The sequence below is a fragment of the Brienomyrus brachyistius genome, chromosome 10 (assembly GCF_023856365.1).
Source record: "Brienomyrus brachyistius isolate T26 chromosome 10, BBRACH_0.4, whole genome shotgun sequence".
Taxonomy (NCBI): Eukaryota; Metazoa; Chordata; class Actinopteri; order Osteoglossiformes; family Mormyridae; genus Brienomyrus; species Brienomyrus brachyistius.
The window spans coordinates 3,857,843-3,875,007 of record NC_064542.1 but is presented as its reverse complement, the minus strand read 5'-3'; the positions used below and the strand labels follow the sequence as shown (position 1 = coordinate 3,875,007).

Sequence of the window (17,165 nt, the reverse complement as noted above, 5' to 3'; positions counted from 1 at the left end):
TTCAGTTATTCATGACGAATGTAAGGTGAAATAACTAATTATAATAGAACTGAAATAATTAAGGATCATGTTGAACTCTTGGCAACATACATTGTGTGTTGAATGCATCCTTTGGTTTTCTACAAGCGTAAATCTGTTTGGTGTGCCACCACATTCCTTTTTCCATTGTGCATGGATGCAGGCTTCATGCTCTTTACACCAGGTACTAAGTCATTGTGTATTTAGGTCTTTAGGTATGCGCAGCTTCTGAATGAAGCCAAGGGTTTGTCAATGTTTGGTATGTGCTGCTATGATTTGAAATACTGTTCCCCTTTATACACACCACTTTGTGACACTGCATGACAAAGGCCATCTTCTGAAGGGAGCCCAACTTAGCAATCTGCCCTGTAGCTTGGCTAGAACTCCATATTAACCCTGCGAGCACTCTATGCAGGGTTGTCGTAAGAGGGGTGGGTTGAGGAGTTAGGAGGATTCCAAGTGACAGGGGGCCTAAAACAACTGGAAAATAACTGGATTGGTCTGGACTCGGGGGCCCAATATGGTATGCCTTCCTGGGGCCCAAAACCACTAGCAACACCCTTGACTGCGCATGCCATCATGGTCTCTTTGGAACATGGCTTTCAATTGCTTTGACAACTCACAGAACAAAGTGCTGATCGTCAAACCGGTTTTATTGGTGGCACACACTGCTACTGGAATTCAAACTGATCTTAATGTGAATTTATGACAGCAGTCTAGTTATGTCATATTTAAGCTCTTGTTCCATATTTCTTTTCCGTTTTCCATTTCCATTATTTTGTGCACCGTCTATGCATGCCCCACGAGGACGCAGAGTAATGCTGTAATTTTAAGACAATGCTTTAATTTATTGAATATCCAATATGTCAATTATGCGTGCTAAACGCTTTATAAGATCCGAATTCAGAAATTAAAATGATATGAAAATCTGATTTCTGATAGGTTTAATCGGAATGAAATAGGTAGGCCTACATTTTTCAGCTTTCCAAGAATGATAGCATGCATGCATCCATCACATTATGAGGGAATGACCCTGTTTTATTCGCCACGATTAGTGCCGTCCGCATATTGGGCCGAGGTTTCGGATTACGGACCCAGCGAAGTCACAAGATTAGATATTAATCGTGTGAAGAATGTGAAACTGCTCTGAAATGGATGTTCGAAAGCTTTGCCTCGCCGTTTTAAAACCGCAATTTCGCAACTAACAACGAAATCGGTAACTGTCATCGACCCTTCTGTTAACTGACGAGCTAAATTATTAATTTATATATCAGTGAGGAGTTTTGTAGTGTCGTCAAGTTTTTGAAACCGACTGATGCACTTATACAATTCCCTCGTGGTCGCTTTAATTTTTGTTTCTAATTAGCTTATATTTAGCTAATACGCGCGTATAAATATAAAACAGTCTAAATTTCCTACCATTCATTTTCAGTATTCAGATAACTTCATTTCTCCCAGAAGAATAATATCCTGGTACCGTGAAACCAATTATGAATAGTCAGTATCTCAACCTTCATTGGGAGACAGCACACACACACACACAAAAAAACTCATCGGTGTATTAGAACAACTGCTATGCTTGATCATGAGAAAAGACCCTAAAACCCCACCCAGCAGAATGTGCTACACGAAAATGATCACATTACATTAATCAAAAGTAGGCCTGTTATTACCCTCAACTCTTATTCAGATTTTTCGAGTGGAGCGGACACTTGAAAAGCTAACAAAAGGCCTACAAGCATAATTTATGTATTAAAATAAAATGTTAATTGTGGCGTAGTTACTTCCGTGCTGCAAGGCACTGGAATGAATTTTATATGGATGTAATAGATTATAGGTTTAATTCGCGTTTGGCCGGTGTTCTGGATCAAAATTCATATTTGTTTGGTAAGAACAAAAATTATAAAATTGTAAAAATATAAACCGTGTAAAACACGCACTTTGCTGAATTTTGAAAATGGGGTACGGAGTTATACCACTTCATCATGATTCAGGAAACATCCATCCATCCATACTTAACCTGGTTGGAATCGCGGGGTTTCAAGAAACAGTAGTTATTTGTTGTTACTTTGGGGTGACTCTTCTAAACCGAATTTGCGGCACAACGCAAATTCTATTCAATTGTCTTACGTTATCTTCCTCAGGAAACCATTGAACCAACACATAAAAAACTCATGATCATTTGTTACTCACTGTCTTTTCACTACTTCAAATACTAATACATTATTTCACGCGGAGAAAGTACCAAGGATGACATTTACTTTAATTAAACGTCATAATAGCAATAATTCATTTTTTGCCTGAATTAGAAAAGCAAAGTTATACCGCATTTATCTGAGTCTCGAGAGAACAGACGCCGTCTCGTAGAGAGTTGTGAAATCTTATAGACAGGGTAAAGCACACTCGTTTGCATAAACAGTCAAATAAATGAAAAGCACTGTTGCGGGAACTTATGTTTTATAGTTTACTTACGTCTGAATCTCTGTTGAATAGCAGGCATAGTACCTGAATGTGTATTATTAGTTTTAAATAACACATAATTGTGCCGAATAGAAAACAACAGAAGTACAGTACACGAGCCTTTTACTTAAAGGAATTGTGCATTGTAAGACGTACATCATATCTGTGTGGTCTTTCGTGTTTTTCAGCAAATGAAACCAGTGACTGTCAAAATGTAATATTTGCTCAAGTATCTTTTTTTCCAAAATTACTGTACATAACCGCCTCGCAGCTTATCAAATCATCCTTATATTTGTCCTTTGTTGTAGAAATGCACGAATTGGACGACTTGCTTTACAAGGACATCGAATTTGTCTGCTTTCAATTAAATATGTGGAATATGAAAAATAAGCAAACGCCTCCGGCCTCTGTATTAGGCAACGGACGCCCACCAGCGATATGCTCGCCTCCTTTCTCTTTAAGGACAGCCTGCCAGTAAACCCTTCCCCCTGTTTTGTACACCCCTCCCCGAGTTCACGATTCCTGCGAATGTGTGAGTTACCGTCGCGCAATAACAAATACAGCTCAGCGGTCCTGCAAGGCGCAACCCAGTTCTCCCAGAGAAAGGCGAAACGGCATAGAATAAGCGGCGGCGGCAGGAGCAGCAGCTATCCCGCGTTCGGTTCGGTCATGAGCCCGGTGGTCTGGAGATGAGGCTCCGAAATGGCACCTTCCTAACTGTCTTATTGTTTGGTCTGTGCGGATTCATATCACTGTCCTGGTACACCGCATTCAGCAATTCCAAAGGTAAGCTTGGCCATAGCGGGTCGGGGCGGGGGGGCGTGTTTCGTGCATTGCTTGTGAGGACAGAAGCTTGATATTTTATGCCCAATGAAACGTATTTTGAATCTTCATACACGTTCGAATTTTAAAATTTTATTCCTGGCTAGAAGCGTTTCGCTTTCGGATTCAGCGTTGTATCCTTAGCAATATGTGGAGTTGATTTGCAGGGACGGAAAGAGGATCGGCTGCGTTTATACAGGCGTTTTCAGCACCCCTCATGTCAAACAGGTTATGCCGCTTGTAAGCGCTAAGACAGACATATCCAAAGCTGTGGACAAGGACATGCAACGCCTGACATGTTTGGTCGTCAGCTACATCCCTAAGTTTGCAAGCCCACCTTGTATATATAATAAATATGACAAAGTAGTTGGCGACACAACTGGGACTGAATGTTTTTATTGGTACATAAAGAAGCATTCATTTTTAAAAATATAAGATATTGAACACTGTCTTGTGGACGTGCCTTAGTTTGTTGGGGTTTACATATCTTAAGACAGTCCTGGCTTTCCTTATTGGATGATGTAGCGTATAAATTACATATTTTTAAGAATATATAAAAATGAAATGATTCTCTTCGACAGTTATCATTATAATTCCGATTTTCATTTACCAAAAACTAATATCTTCAGAGAGCACCTATCAGTATTTTTCTTATAGTTGACGAAAAATGAAAAATCTTTTACGAAACTGTAAGATTAAATAAAGGAAACGCTTTCTGGGTTTGATAAGTCCTGTCCCACTGGTACTACAGTGAGGTTTGTACCAAATTTACCTTCAAAGATAAAATTACGGCAATGTGGAGGTGTTACACCCCAACAGAAGCATTGTGTTACAGTAAGAGACAAGACTGCATGCCGGGCACACATAACAAAGGAATTCAAATAGGCAGCGTTCTTATTTTAATTTATTTACATTGTTGTAATTGAAAATATTATTGCTGCATCATTTTGTCAAATACTTTTGGGCGACTTCGGACTAGTTCAAAGGGCTATTTTATTGTTTCACTCGGAAACATTGCATTACCATTTGCATCAAGATTAGTTAAATTTGTTTAATGTTGAAGCTTCCGTGTTTGGCTGATCATAATCAGAAATATGTCCGCTTGGTTTTGTGTAACTTCAGTTAGAGTCCTGAGGTTCCATCCAGAGAAGCAAGGTTTTGAGGGCACACATCCTTGAACAAACTGTGTTTTTAAAATCTAGGGGCCTTTGTGCCATAGGAGATGTGTTATTTTAAGCATGTCATTGTCAAGTGTGTTATATTGTATGCTACTGTATATTTGTTGTCAAAAATATCTTGCATATTCCCACAATCTACTGCTGGATAATTGGTTAGATGATGGATTGATGGGTTGACACAGTCTGATGTCTTTTTGCAGATGCAGCATAAGTTAAGCACTCTTCTCAAACATACAGTTGGAAAGCACCCAAATTGTGGTATTTTATCATGGGTCCAGGTTCCTACCTGGCTCAGACACTGAAGCTGTGATGATACTAGTTCTAGAATTACTTTCCCCTCTCCATCCCCTCCCTCCCAGGATCATTGGTAAGAGCCATACGTTGGAAGGTTTCACTCAGTGAGTCAAGCTCACTCAAAGTAATGCGTGCTATTTTTCTGTCAGTTCCAATCCAGAGGAATCACACACAGGCCAGTGGCCACACAGAAGATGCCAGTAGTTTTTTTGCCAGCAGGATAAGTGCCTCTCAGCAGCATATAAATGAAACAAAATATTTGTTGGGAATTTATGATGTTTTGTGTAAATTGTGGTTTAATTATTATTAACTGTTAAATATTCTTCTGTGCTGTTACTATTCGCTTTGTGTGTTGTGGTGTCCTGCTCTCTGCTCAGGAACCCTGTTGGTAGATGGGAAATGCAAATGAGAGGGAACTCTCCGTGGATCCAGTGTGGCAGATTGGCTGTCATGGAGGTAAACTGGCACTGGGCCCAGGCCTCTCGGCTTTCAGAAACAAGGAAAAGTTGCCAGGAATTGGCCAAGTACCAGGCAGGTCTGGAATGGCCGTGGTGTATGGCTTATGAATGGTGAAATGCTCTTTAAGTGTATCTCAAGCGGGAGAGAGGAGGCGTGTTTTTATTTTAAAATCCTCATGTTGCATTAATTAAACTGAAGACTGAGGAGTTGGTGGGAAGGGGAGGGTGTCGTGATTGCTCATCTTCACTTTGTCCTCATCTGAAGAGCTTGACTGACTCTACCATCAGCAGCTTCTATCATTGATCTTGTTCCAACTTAATGTTATATTTGACAGCATGTCTAGGGGGGCATCAAAGCTAGTTCGTTCTGTGATCCTAGGGTAACCTTGACATGGCTGAACGTGCAACTTCACATGGATAAGTGGATTGGACAATGTTTGGTAGGGAATGCTTCTATTTAAAAGACATGGCAGACTGATAAAACGAACACAGAACATAAGAAATTTACAAATGAAAGGACCATTCGGCCCATCAAGCTCGTTTGGGAAGAACTTAACTAATAGCTCAGAGTTGTTGAAATCTTATCTAGCTCTGATTTAAAGGAACCCAGGGTTTTAGCCTGCACTACTTGAACAGGAAGACTATTCCATACTCTTACTACATGCTGTGTAAAGAAGTGTTTTCTCAAATTCAGTTTAAAATGTTCTCCCGCTAATTTCTACTTATGGCCACAATTTCTAGTATTCTATATTACTAATATTGAAGTAGCCATTTGGCTGAACAGCATCCAGACCTGGTAGAATCTTATATACCTGGATCATGTCCCCCCTTAATCTACTTTGCGCAAGACTAAACATATTCAGCTCAGCTAACCTCTCCTCATAAGACATTCCTCTAAGACCAGGAATCATTCTCGTAGCCCTACGTTGCACCATTTCCAAGGCAGCAATGTCCTTCTTAAGGTATGGTGACCAAACCTGCACACAATATTCTAGGTGGGGTCTTACCAAGGAATTGTATAATCGTAGCATCACCTTCCTTGTCTTAAACAACCACACACTTACAGATGTAACCTAACATCCTATTGGCCTTTTTATTTGCTTCCCCGCACTGGTGAGAGTGGGACATGGAAGCATCAACATACACACCAAGGTCTTTCTCATAATCAGCTATCTTTATTTCAGTGGAACTCATAAAATATCTGTACTTTATATTTCTACTCCCTGCATGGATTACCTTACATTTGTCTATGTTAAAATTCATCTGCCAGGTATCAGCCCAGTCCCTAATTAAATCAGGATCCCATTGTAGCCTCTGTGCTGCTAGTTTAGTATCTGCTACACTACCCACCTTGGTGTCGTCTGTAAATTTAACCAGTTTACTGTATGTATTGGTGTCAAAATCATTAATATAAATTAGGAACAATAGTGGTCCTAAAATTGAACCCTGCAGTACCCCACTATGAACGCAGGCTCACTGTGGCATTGTGCCTCTAATAACTACTCACTGCTTCTTGTCTGTTAATCAGTTTTCAATCCAAGCTGCTGCAGTTCCTAAAATCCCTGCAGGTTTGAGCTTTGTAAGGGATGCTTATTGTGATTGTTGGTGTTTCATACATGTTCACACCCAGAATTATTTAGGGTCACACACAGTACATCGTACATCGTATAAGTCAGGTTTCTTGCATTCATATATCTAGCTGCAGACCACAGATGTCCATTTTGAATCCACTTCCCTTTTGAAGTTCCTTCAATGCAGTGCATGTATCTCTGTCCAGTCACAATGGGCAGACCCCTTTGTTTTTTTTTTGATCAGCAACTTGGCTTCCCAGTGACTCATCTGCATGTTCCAAAATAATTGTGATTGCCAGAGTTTTAGGTGACATCCTTTAAGGGAACTTTGAGTAAAAAATGAAACCTATTTCAGAGACCAAGCCCTATCTTTACACACTCCATGCTTTTTCGCCGGTCATTTGCTTTTTGATGAGCTATGGCAGGATTTTCATGTCAATGTTCTCGGAAACCCTGCTGTAATCAGAAATTTGTCTACCAAGCTGTCTCAGTCAACTTCAGCTGATCTAAAGCCACATAGCTTGTGCAAAAATACATTTGTTCCTCATCTCGGAAGCAGAACATAAGCGAACTTGACCCCTATTTTGATCCCAGATTACATAGATTCAGAAATGGTCTCATATTGCCTTTTTTCCCTGGGGGTGACAAGGATATTCCCAAGGAAGTATAAAGGAGAGTGGGTATATGGAACCCCCCAAAATGGAGGAAGCAGAGGTCCTGTGAATAGAGCGAGCAGGGAGAGATAGTGATCTCAATTGGATAAGGTCATTTAAGGTCAGCCAGTCAGCTCTCAGGGAATCCGATCATCTGCAAAGTGGTGTTATTGGGTGGGCTGTTGTCTGTGGGTTTGCCTTTATGGCACACAGCATGTGGATGCGGACAGGTTGAAAACTCTCTTGAATAAGGGCTTTTTTGTATTTTCCTGGTGTGGCAATGCGCAACTCATTTTACACACATTATATAAACACTACTGTATTCTCCATCTGTTCTGCTTCAGTTTTGCCCACTTACTTTATAAGTAAACTTGCTGCTGTTCGTTAACAGAAAACATTGGCAGGAAAAAAGTACATTTCAAGCTTTATGATTTATAATGTCTGTAAAAGTTTGGTGTAAGCCATAGATTCCCCTGTAAACAGACTGCTTTCATTTGAGGGAAAAAACTGAACAGTGCGAAAAGGGTTAAACTGCTGTAGTGCTGGCTGTCATCTGTTTGGTTGCTGGTAATGAAAAAAACTATTTAACACAGGAGTGTCTGTAGCATGGCACTTCCGGGAAATTAACCCGGTTTGATTGAACGAGATGGACTGATATCAGCTTGTCTAACATGTACAAATATGAGAAAAGTGAAATTGTGATGATGAGACGAAAGGACATTTAGGTGGTGAAGGTTTTTGTTTTTTTTAACTTTCACTTCACATCACTTGAGCCAGACATAATTCATCCTTCAGACTGTGTTTAGATGATCCGGAAATGGTCTGTGGAGATCTTTGGTTTTCAAGGTAGTCCCTCCTTTCTTCTTGACATTAAATGGAAAAGTTGCTTTTGAGTGAAGATTCTTGATTTGTGATTTTTTTAATGTAGAAGTAAAATGTGTGAGTCGGTCTATCTTTTAATCTCTTGTCTAGCGCAGGGTTGTGGTCATAGGTTGCTGGTTTGAGCCCACCCTCTGCAAAACAGTGCCTCTGATCAGAAGGTTGCTGGTTTGAGCCCACCTTCTGCAAAACAGCCGCTTGTCTGTGGGTGTGCTTCTTCTTCGTGTTCCTTCTTCATATGTTTGATGTTCCTGTGTACTTGTGGTCCGAGGTAAGTAGTTCCGGTACAAAAAGTAAAAATCTAGACTAACTGTTTCAACCAACCAGCTGAGAATAAAAAGTCATAAGGTACTTAACTGATTGGTTGAAATTATATCTTGGTCTGGGATTTTTTTTCTCTTTGTGGTTGTGTCAGATGTCTCTTTTGCACGCTAGGGTCGGCCTGAGATAATGCCACTCCAGAGGTAGACTCTTTTAGCCTTATGTCACTCCACATACAGGCTGTGTTTGCCCCAACATGCTGCTGTGCTGTGCTTCACAGCAGGAGACCGCCTGTAAACTCATCCCACCGAGATGCTCTCCGATGCGTTGAGTGCCAGATATAAATGGTACAACTACACTCTATTTTCAACACTCTTATCACAAACTGGCTGAAGCTGTTCTCTCCCTGTTATGATTCAGAGATGCTGAAAGCACTATCTGGGATTGGCTCCTTCCCAAGATGGTTGTGGCTTGTTGAGTAAAGTGACCTTTTTACGCTGGATTCTTCCAGTGTAATTCCAGTAGCCCTGAGCTGTTCCAGGAAGGGTTTTAGGAATAGAAGCATGTCACCAACACACTGTGTACCTATCAATTAAGAGGAATACTTAGGTCACAAGAGGTACCATGGATTACACACTTTAGGAGAACTCTTTGGAGAATGTTATTGGAGCCCCTTTCACCTTACGTGTATCACCTAGAACTTTTGGAGAGGCTATTAGGCCTCTGAGGCAGACCCACCCTAGGAGCTGACAGCACAGGTAGGAGATGGCTACCTGTGCACCCAGGTCCATCTTTTATCAACACCCATTTCACACCTGAGCAGATAAAGTTGTGATGACGTTGAAAGGTTCTTCTTTCACTTTCGTTGAGTTCAGAATGCAGGGTGCAGTAACTGAAGACCTGAAAGCCCACATGGGAATGTATGGCCTTGGCCCTGTTGGGCTGCGCATTGGCTCTTATGAATGGGACAGAGTGAGAAGGTGTCTGCATTTCTAACAACGCGCTGCTTCTGATGTTTCCTGGGGACGGGCACCTGACCTAGTTCTCGGCCGGTGTTTTGCACTCTCCATCATTCTCTTTGTTCGTAAGTGGTCTGGCACGCAGCCAGCAAGGCTCATTTGCTAATACGAAAGGACCCCCCCATCAATTCAGTACAATGAGAAAATGCCCCACCAATTCAGACAGACAGCGTTCAGGTAACATAGTGGTGGTCATTGATTATTAATGTAACTGCTGTCAGTGCATAGAGATATCAAGCCCACCCCCCCTACCCCCCAAAGGTTGGCAGTAGTGGAGGTCAGTGGCTCAGTTGTCGGCTGTCTATCATTATGTCACTTGCTTGTCAGTCCTTTCAATTTTTGTGTAGACTGTCTGTCACTGTGTTCATCTCTCAGTGCTCCTTACAGCGCGCTGTTGGCTGTCTGTAACTCTGTCAGCTGCTCCGTTCCATTTGCATAGCAGTATATTGATGTCATTCACACCCTGTGACTTCCTGCATGCAGTCTTCTGTCTCATTCTGTGTTGCAGAAGGCCTTTGACCTTTTATTACAATGTCACACAATCATATGTTTATGCAGTTTGAACTGTAGTCTGAGCTGCTGGCCCTGTGTGGTCAGCAAGGTGCAATAATCGACTGAACATTTTCTCCTTTGTGATAGAACTTCTGCCTATGTGCTATGCTCGCTAGAGGTCCTCTTACAGGTGTTAAGTTCACGAGTTTGATTCAAATGGGCTTTTAGCCAAGTCAGTGTCAGAAAGTGCCCAGTTCATGCTTGCATGGGCGTGATCTTCTGTGTCCACTGACACAGATATTTTGGCCTTTGGATCTTCTGTGTCTTGCAGCTCTGCATTTTAAAAACATTGTCTCTTATATCCATGCTGGATCAGGCATAGCTTCTCTTGCAGATTCAAATTGCCATGATTGAATTCTGGGTAACTCCACCTTGCTTTTGTGGTCTAGCCTTCACTGCCCCAATCAGGCACAGATAACCATCGTGAAGATGTAGTGCTGACAGAAATACACATTTGATTGCATGACTGGATGAGACCTCAAGGCTGGTTTTTTTTTTAAGTTAGCATCAGCTTGGTCATAACCTGATACAACTGCCTTCACGTGGCTTGATACATCTCGTCATTTAATTTTCACGTATGGCTTCCCAATAGTAGAGCAACCTGAATTTTCCAACTTAGAATCCATATCATAGCCATATCCTGAATGTTGGACTGCGTTGTGGATGTGGCCTGGCTGGGTAGCCAGGATTTACGTTTTCAATTGGCTAAGAGCAGGTGGGGGGTGTGGCCACAGGGAACCCTGTCTTGGTAGCACTCAGTGTGGTGCTGAACTGCGGGAAGGGTCACTGTAGTGGGCAGGCCTCAGCTACCCCTTGCTGCATTTTACTGCATTGCCATCTGCTACTGGCCACACTGCCATCACTGTTCTTCACTGTGTGTGTGTGTGTGTTTGTGTGTGTGCATGAGTGTTTGTGAGTATGGATTATGTTTTTATTACATTGTGGGGACCAAATGTTATTGACATGGTGCAGACTATTTTCCAGGTCCCCACAAAGATCTGTGAATGCAATCAAAATACTAAAAATGCCAAAAGTCTCATATATTGTTTGGTTACTTACGGTTAATGTTATAGCTGGGTTAGGGGTTAAAGTCATGTTGGGATTAGAGTTTTCCCGATATAAATGAATGGAGAGTCCCCACAAAGATTTAACAACAAACCTGTGTGTATGTGTGTGTGTGTGTGTGTATGTGTGTATGTGTGTGTGTGTGTGTGTGTGTGTGTGTGTGTGTGTGTGTGGGTGAGAGAGAGAGAGAGTGACTTCCTCAATGTGTGACTAAGCCAAACTTGCTCTGTCACATACAGATATGCTGTGCTGTTGCCCAGCCTACACAGGTTGGTATGTGGTATCTGCAATCTTTCTGTCTGAGTGATACTCTATACATGTCTCAGCAAAATTTATTAGTTTATATGGTATTGTACAAAAGTCGTAGGTAGTCAAAGAAAATGATGTTTAAGTGATCTTTGCATCAGGTAAAACTATGATTTTATGACTGTAAAAATGTGTTAGTGTAAACATAATTCTTGGAATCACCCAAATATTTGCAACACAAATCCAATATATCCATGTATTTTTTTGATCACTAGCACACCTCGTATAGCTAATCAATACTTTGTTGACTTTTCAAATGAACTTAATTAATTAAGTAGCTGGTTATGAAATGTAACAAATACATGGAATAGCTTGGGCGCCCCTGAGGAGAGGTTGGGATCTGAAGCGGCGTTCTGTGCTCATCTAGCCATCCAACGGGGTATCAGTCATTTTCTGGAGAACTGAGGAAATTCATGTTAGTTTTTGTGTTACTCTTAATTTTCAGGTGTTCTAATGTGAAATTGGCGTTTTTGTTCTGAGCAAATGTACACTTACTACATAGAGTTTTAAACAATTCCTTTAACTCCCTAAGACATTTGACAGCACTGTGTATGTTCCCAGTCCCTGCTTCACAGTACCTCTGGGTCTGCTGCTATCCCCTATATCCTGGACTTCTCAGCAGGTCCCCCGACTGTGATCTTCTGCACACACAAGGTTAATGGTAGCCCATTAACCTCAAATACCTTGTAGCTGTTTGCACTTGTTACAGGGAAGCAGAGCCTCACAGTCAAGGTGGACACTCCCATTCATGGTGAATGGAATGTATCAGAATTACCAGTTTCGGGATGGAACATAGAAGTCCCCACTGAGGAATCCTAGCAGGCTGTCTACCACTGCTAGCTTTAGACCCGGTTCCTCACTGTGGACTGAAAAAGGCGAGTTTTTAGTGGACGTCAGCTTCCAGCGCAGTCAGCCAGTCTAAATGTATTGAGACCTTGTAACATGTTACATTACATAGGTATCAGAATGAGATCAGTTGCTTGGTCATTGTGTCCTTTGAAGTGCGGATGATTATTACTGTGTAGGTAAGCGTGTAGCAGGAAGGGGCCGTATCTGAAAGGAGCACCGCCAGTGCACTTTTATTTTTTTTTTTGTTCTTTTCGCTTTTTTAAAATCTATCCAGGAAATCAATTTTTTTTCGTTTTTTAAGTGTACTATAATATTGTTAATTTTTTTCTGAGTTGAGACCAGCTCTTCAAAAAAAAAAAAAATTTAATTTATCTCAATCACTCTTTATATCTTGAGCCATTTTTTACATTAGTGATGGGGAAGCGGATACGTTTCCTGTCTCTAGACTTCTTGCGGCCGCTATTTATAAAACTGTTACACTAGTCTTTCATATTTATTATTGTCCTTTTCTCCATTAGATGCAGGAAAATATGCTCTAGAGGCACCTACATACAGACATGAATGTTCCCGATTGTAGAAAAAGTTAAAATTTGAACTTTACATTGTCACATTCGGACTTTTGGCGTTTATCACCATCCAGAAAAGAGCTTCTTACCTCAAAAGAAAATGAGTAATATACTTAGGTGGTGGGCAACTTAACGGATTTGGTGTGGCGGATATTAAATATGTTTCCTTGTCATATTTCCATTCTTAGGGTGTTTTTATGTTCACTACCTTCTACTGCTCCCCAAATGAGTAAGTGACAACCTCAAGGTTATCGGTAAAATGTTAGCGTGTGCATGCTGGGCTCAGGGAAAGTAAAAGCATTTGACAGCATCTAAAGCACAGTAAAGGTGCTTGAAAGCCTGTCGTTCAGAAGCACATATGTATTGGTACAAAGAATGTTTTTCAAGCAATTATTACACAATGGGCCGAGTGGTGGGACACAGCATCAGCAGTGTTGGGTTGTATTGTTATTGTAAGTTGTTGCTGTATCTCCGGACCCTGAAGGTCTCTTATTTACTCTCCTCACACGGACTGTTTGCCAGAGCTTATGTCTGTTTTGCTCATGTTATACAGGCACAGGTGCACTGAAGCATTTCAGGTTTTCTAGCCATGTTTGAAACCCCCCCCCCACTCCTCACAAAGAAAAAACATGCACACTGCCTGCCTGTTCCAAGGTCCCCCAGACCTGCAACCTTATTCTCTCTGACATAAAGCTGCCTCTGGAAGCACAAGCTAAAAGGCAGTCCCAGAGCATCGCCAGTCCATTTCCTCTTTAGCTGGGCTGCCAGGAAACCTGAGAGGACCCCACCCCCCCTTGGTGTTGCTCAAAGCTGTAATGTTCTCCCACCAAAACCCACCCCCCATTCACAAAGTCCCTGTTGTCAACCAGTATAGAGGTGCATAATTACCTGGTTCTTAATTTGCATTCACCAGTTAATGTTTAAACAGCTGCTTTTGCGTATATATACCGCCAGTGTTTGCTGTCGTTACACGACGCCGTGCCTCTGATGGCTGAAGCTATGATCCTCCTCCTCGCCATCTGACCTTTCCATGTCTAATACAAAGCGCAGTGGTGATGCTATGTGGGTGTTTTCATCTTTCCTGTTGAATACGTGCGCTGGCCCTCACTTTTTAAGCTTTTAAGGGCTCAGGTACATGTTCTTATCTTTCAGATCTGCATAATGGAGTGACCCTTAAGCAACGATGGGGGCAAACTGAGCCAGTGAGGGGGTGGCAAAATTTACTGAGGGGAGCTCTCCTTGGTCTGTGAAATACAGTGACTCCGTAGCTCCGCAGATTATTCTCTATGTAAAAGTAGCTCTCGTTGTAAAAAAGGTGGGGGGCGCTGCACTCCCCCCACCTCTAGGTCACATGCATTGAAAGGATCTGAAATCCACACCCTGATTTTTCCTTCCGTGCTGAGAACTGGCCAAGAAAAGGAAGCAGAGATGTTGAATGGTGTATAATGGCAAACACAACTGGACTATGCGCTTTGCAGCAGAACTTTGCATTTAGTTTTAGTCGTCACACCTTTCACTAAGTAATTAGCAGACAGAGAGCTGACCCAGAGTGTGTAGTAACCACAGACAGATTTTTTGATTATTTAAGAGAGCTGTGTCGTGGGAGATGCTGCTGGGCAGGACAGTCCTCACTGGAACTCCTTACTCTGTATTAGGAGAGTTCCCACAGATTGAGCAATCTGCTACATTAAATATACATACGAAGCAACTACTAATGCGATACGATATGATTCACCCCTATTGTGATGCAGTGCGATTCAACATGATTTATTTAAACACAATGCCATTCAAAAGAATATGCTGCTATGTGATTCAATATGGTACAGAAACAGAAACAGTTTAAAGAGAAGGAATCAATCTAAATATGAAGTCATTGGTCCAAAATTACCCGCAACCCAGTAGGATAAGCGGTTTGGAAAATGGGTGGATGGACGGTCCAAAATTATTGGTCATGTTTCTAAATAATAAAGACATATGGTCTGTACTAACAAAAAAAATATATATTTTTTTTATTATATATATATATATAAGATTCACCTCTGCCAGTTGGTGAATGTTACGGTCCCTGTTTTATAGCATCGGTTGCACATGAATACGTGACCATAGAGCAGGGATGGAGTGAGATGCTTCACCCACTTAGAGGTGCACCAGTCCCATTTTTTTCAGTATGGATACAATCCCGATACCTGAACAGATGCTATCAGCTCATATGAATACCGTTCTGATACCAGAGCTCATTTTAAACTAGTAAATACAAATGAAAAAAAAAGTTTGCCAAAAAGCTTTGTTGATTAAGCTACTAGAAACATACATAACGTGCTGTTACACCTCATTTGTACATGTTATTTTAAGTGTTTTTGAGGCATTTTGCAGTTCAATTTGAATATCTACCAAGTGAGGATATGCAAGTGGCGAAGGCTTAAAATTCTCCACTATTTTTCTCTGACCAACAACAGCACCACTTACACTTAGTTGCGATAGCAGCCCCTTGTGTATCACAAGCTGTAGCAAGTGCGCAAAACAGCCTAAGCTAGTGACTGCCAAATCATCCATTGCTTTTGTCACATTACTTTTCGCACAATTGCATGCGCTTTGTTTAGTGGGATTTTCCACTAAACGCTACTTCTAGCTCTCAAAACTTTGTTTTTACAAAGATTGCAAATCACTGTACTACGAGTTGTTGTTTCAAGCATCAAATTCAGTCCAATTCATTTTTTTATAGCGCCTTTCATAACAGAGTCATGAGAAAGGAAAGAAAGAAAGGCAGATGACAACTGCAGAAAGGAACCAAAACCTCCCAGTTAGGGAGAAAAAAAACTATGGGGGTCCAAGGTGTACTAACTGCCCAACCCTTCCCCCCCAAACGCTTGCTAAATGCAGAGTGTAAATTGCGATCAAGGACGAAGCCAAAGTCCATCAATGAGTCTGTTCTGCACGCTGCCTTGTGTGGCACATTGAAATCGGCACCCACGGTGCTACGGTTCACAAGCCACATCCACGATGTCACCCCTCCATGGGACTCAACCAGGGCTGCATCTCAGTTTCTCCATCCAGACATGTGGGGAGGAAGGCAGAGAGCATGGAGTAGTCAGAAAATTCATGGACAAACATAATAGATAAAAATGGCATGTACAGCAACACCAGCCGCCATAATTACGGTATAAGTTGTGGGTAAACTGCAGTGATAGGTCTTCAGTCGAGATTTAAAGACTGAAACCTATTCGGCATCCCAAACATAGGCTGGCAAACCATTCCACAATATAGGGGACTTGTAGCAGAATGCCATTTACCACCAACTGTCACTTAATTTATGTGGAAAGATAAGGAAACGTGTGATCTGAGTGGAGGATATGGCTTGTTAACTTGAAGTAGGCAGGTGTTAGACCATTATACTGTATGTAAGTAGGAAAACTTTGAACAGTAAGCCAGTGCAGGGAACCAAGACCAGGGGTTTTCTGTGCAAACTATCTGCTCCTGCTGACAATTTGAGCTGCTGCATTTTGAATACACTGCGAAGTGTTTAGTGTGCAGTATGTGCTACAGTACCAGACAATAGAGCATTAGAATAGTCTAACCTGCTGTATGTGTGCATGTATCAGTTTCTCAGTGTCTTGAATAGTAAGGAATCGTTCTAGTTTGGCGATATTGCATAGCTGTAGGAAACACACATTTGATACTGCATCCACATGCAATTTAAAATACTCCCAGATTGCAGATATGCTTGTTAGTTTGCTTTGTAAATATGCGAGTCGCATTTGCTGTCGTCACCCTCTTATCTGATGTTCTGACGCTCCTCCTACTGCAAAGGGTCTGCGCATTATAATGCGACAGCAGTGCGCTCACTCCCACAGACTGAGTGGCAGCATTAGTGTTCAGCTTGAATGCTGCGAAACACATCTAAAATGGGAAAGAGGTAATGTGCGATCAATGTACAAATCGATTTAACAATAAATAGTATTTCTCTTTTCACAGACTGCCAAAAACTAAAGAAGTAAGTATCGGATGTGGATTGGTCACATATAGCTGATACCTGATCCATCTACTTAGGTATGGATCGGTGCCAATACTGATCCCAAATATCGGATGGGTGCATCTCTACTCCAACCAGTGCATTGCATTCGTGAGCAGTTAGGTTTTCTTCTCACTAAGCAGCCACATATGAGCTTTATCAGTAAACTGCATCTCATCGGTGTGGTGGAAGAACGTTTCCATTC

The 17,165-nt window shown here is 41.5% G+C and overlaps 1 protein-coding gene across 2 annotated transcripts in view; it reads left to right on the top strand.

Annotated features, from left to right (window-relative positions):
- Positions 1–2,975: 2,975 nt before the first annotated feature.
- mgat4b (alpha-1,3-mannosyl-glycoprotein 4-beta-N-acetylglucosaminyltransferase B) overlaps positions 2,976–17,165 on the top strand; it is a 69,470-nt gene continuing 55,280 nt past the window's right edge. The window contains exon 1 of one of the 2 annotated variants that reach the window (XM_049029727.1): positions 2,976–3,264. In XM_049029727.1, coding sequence (XP_048885684.1) covers positions 3,168–3,264 — 97 coding nt within the window. In that variant the 5' untranslated portion in view covers positions 2,976–3,167. Of the gene's footprint in view, positions 3,265–5,087; positions 5,229–17,165 lie in introns of those variants that run through there. The other variant, XM_049029728.1, reaches the window with a different exon arrangement.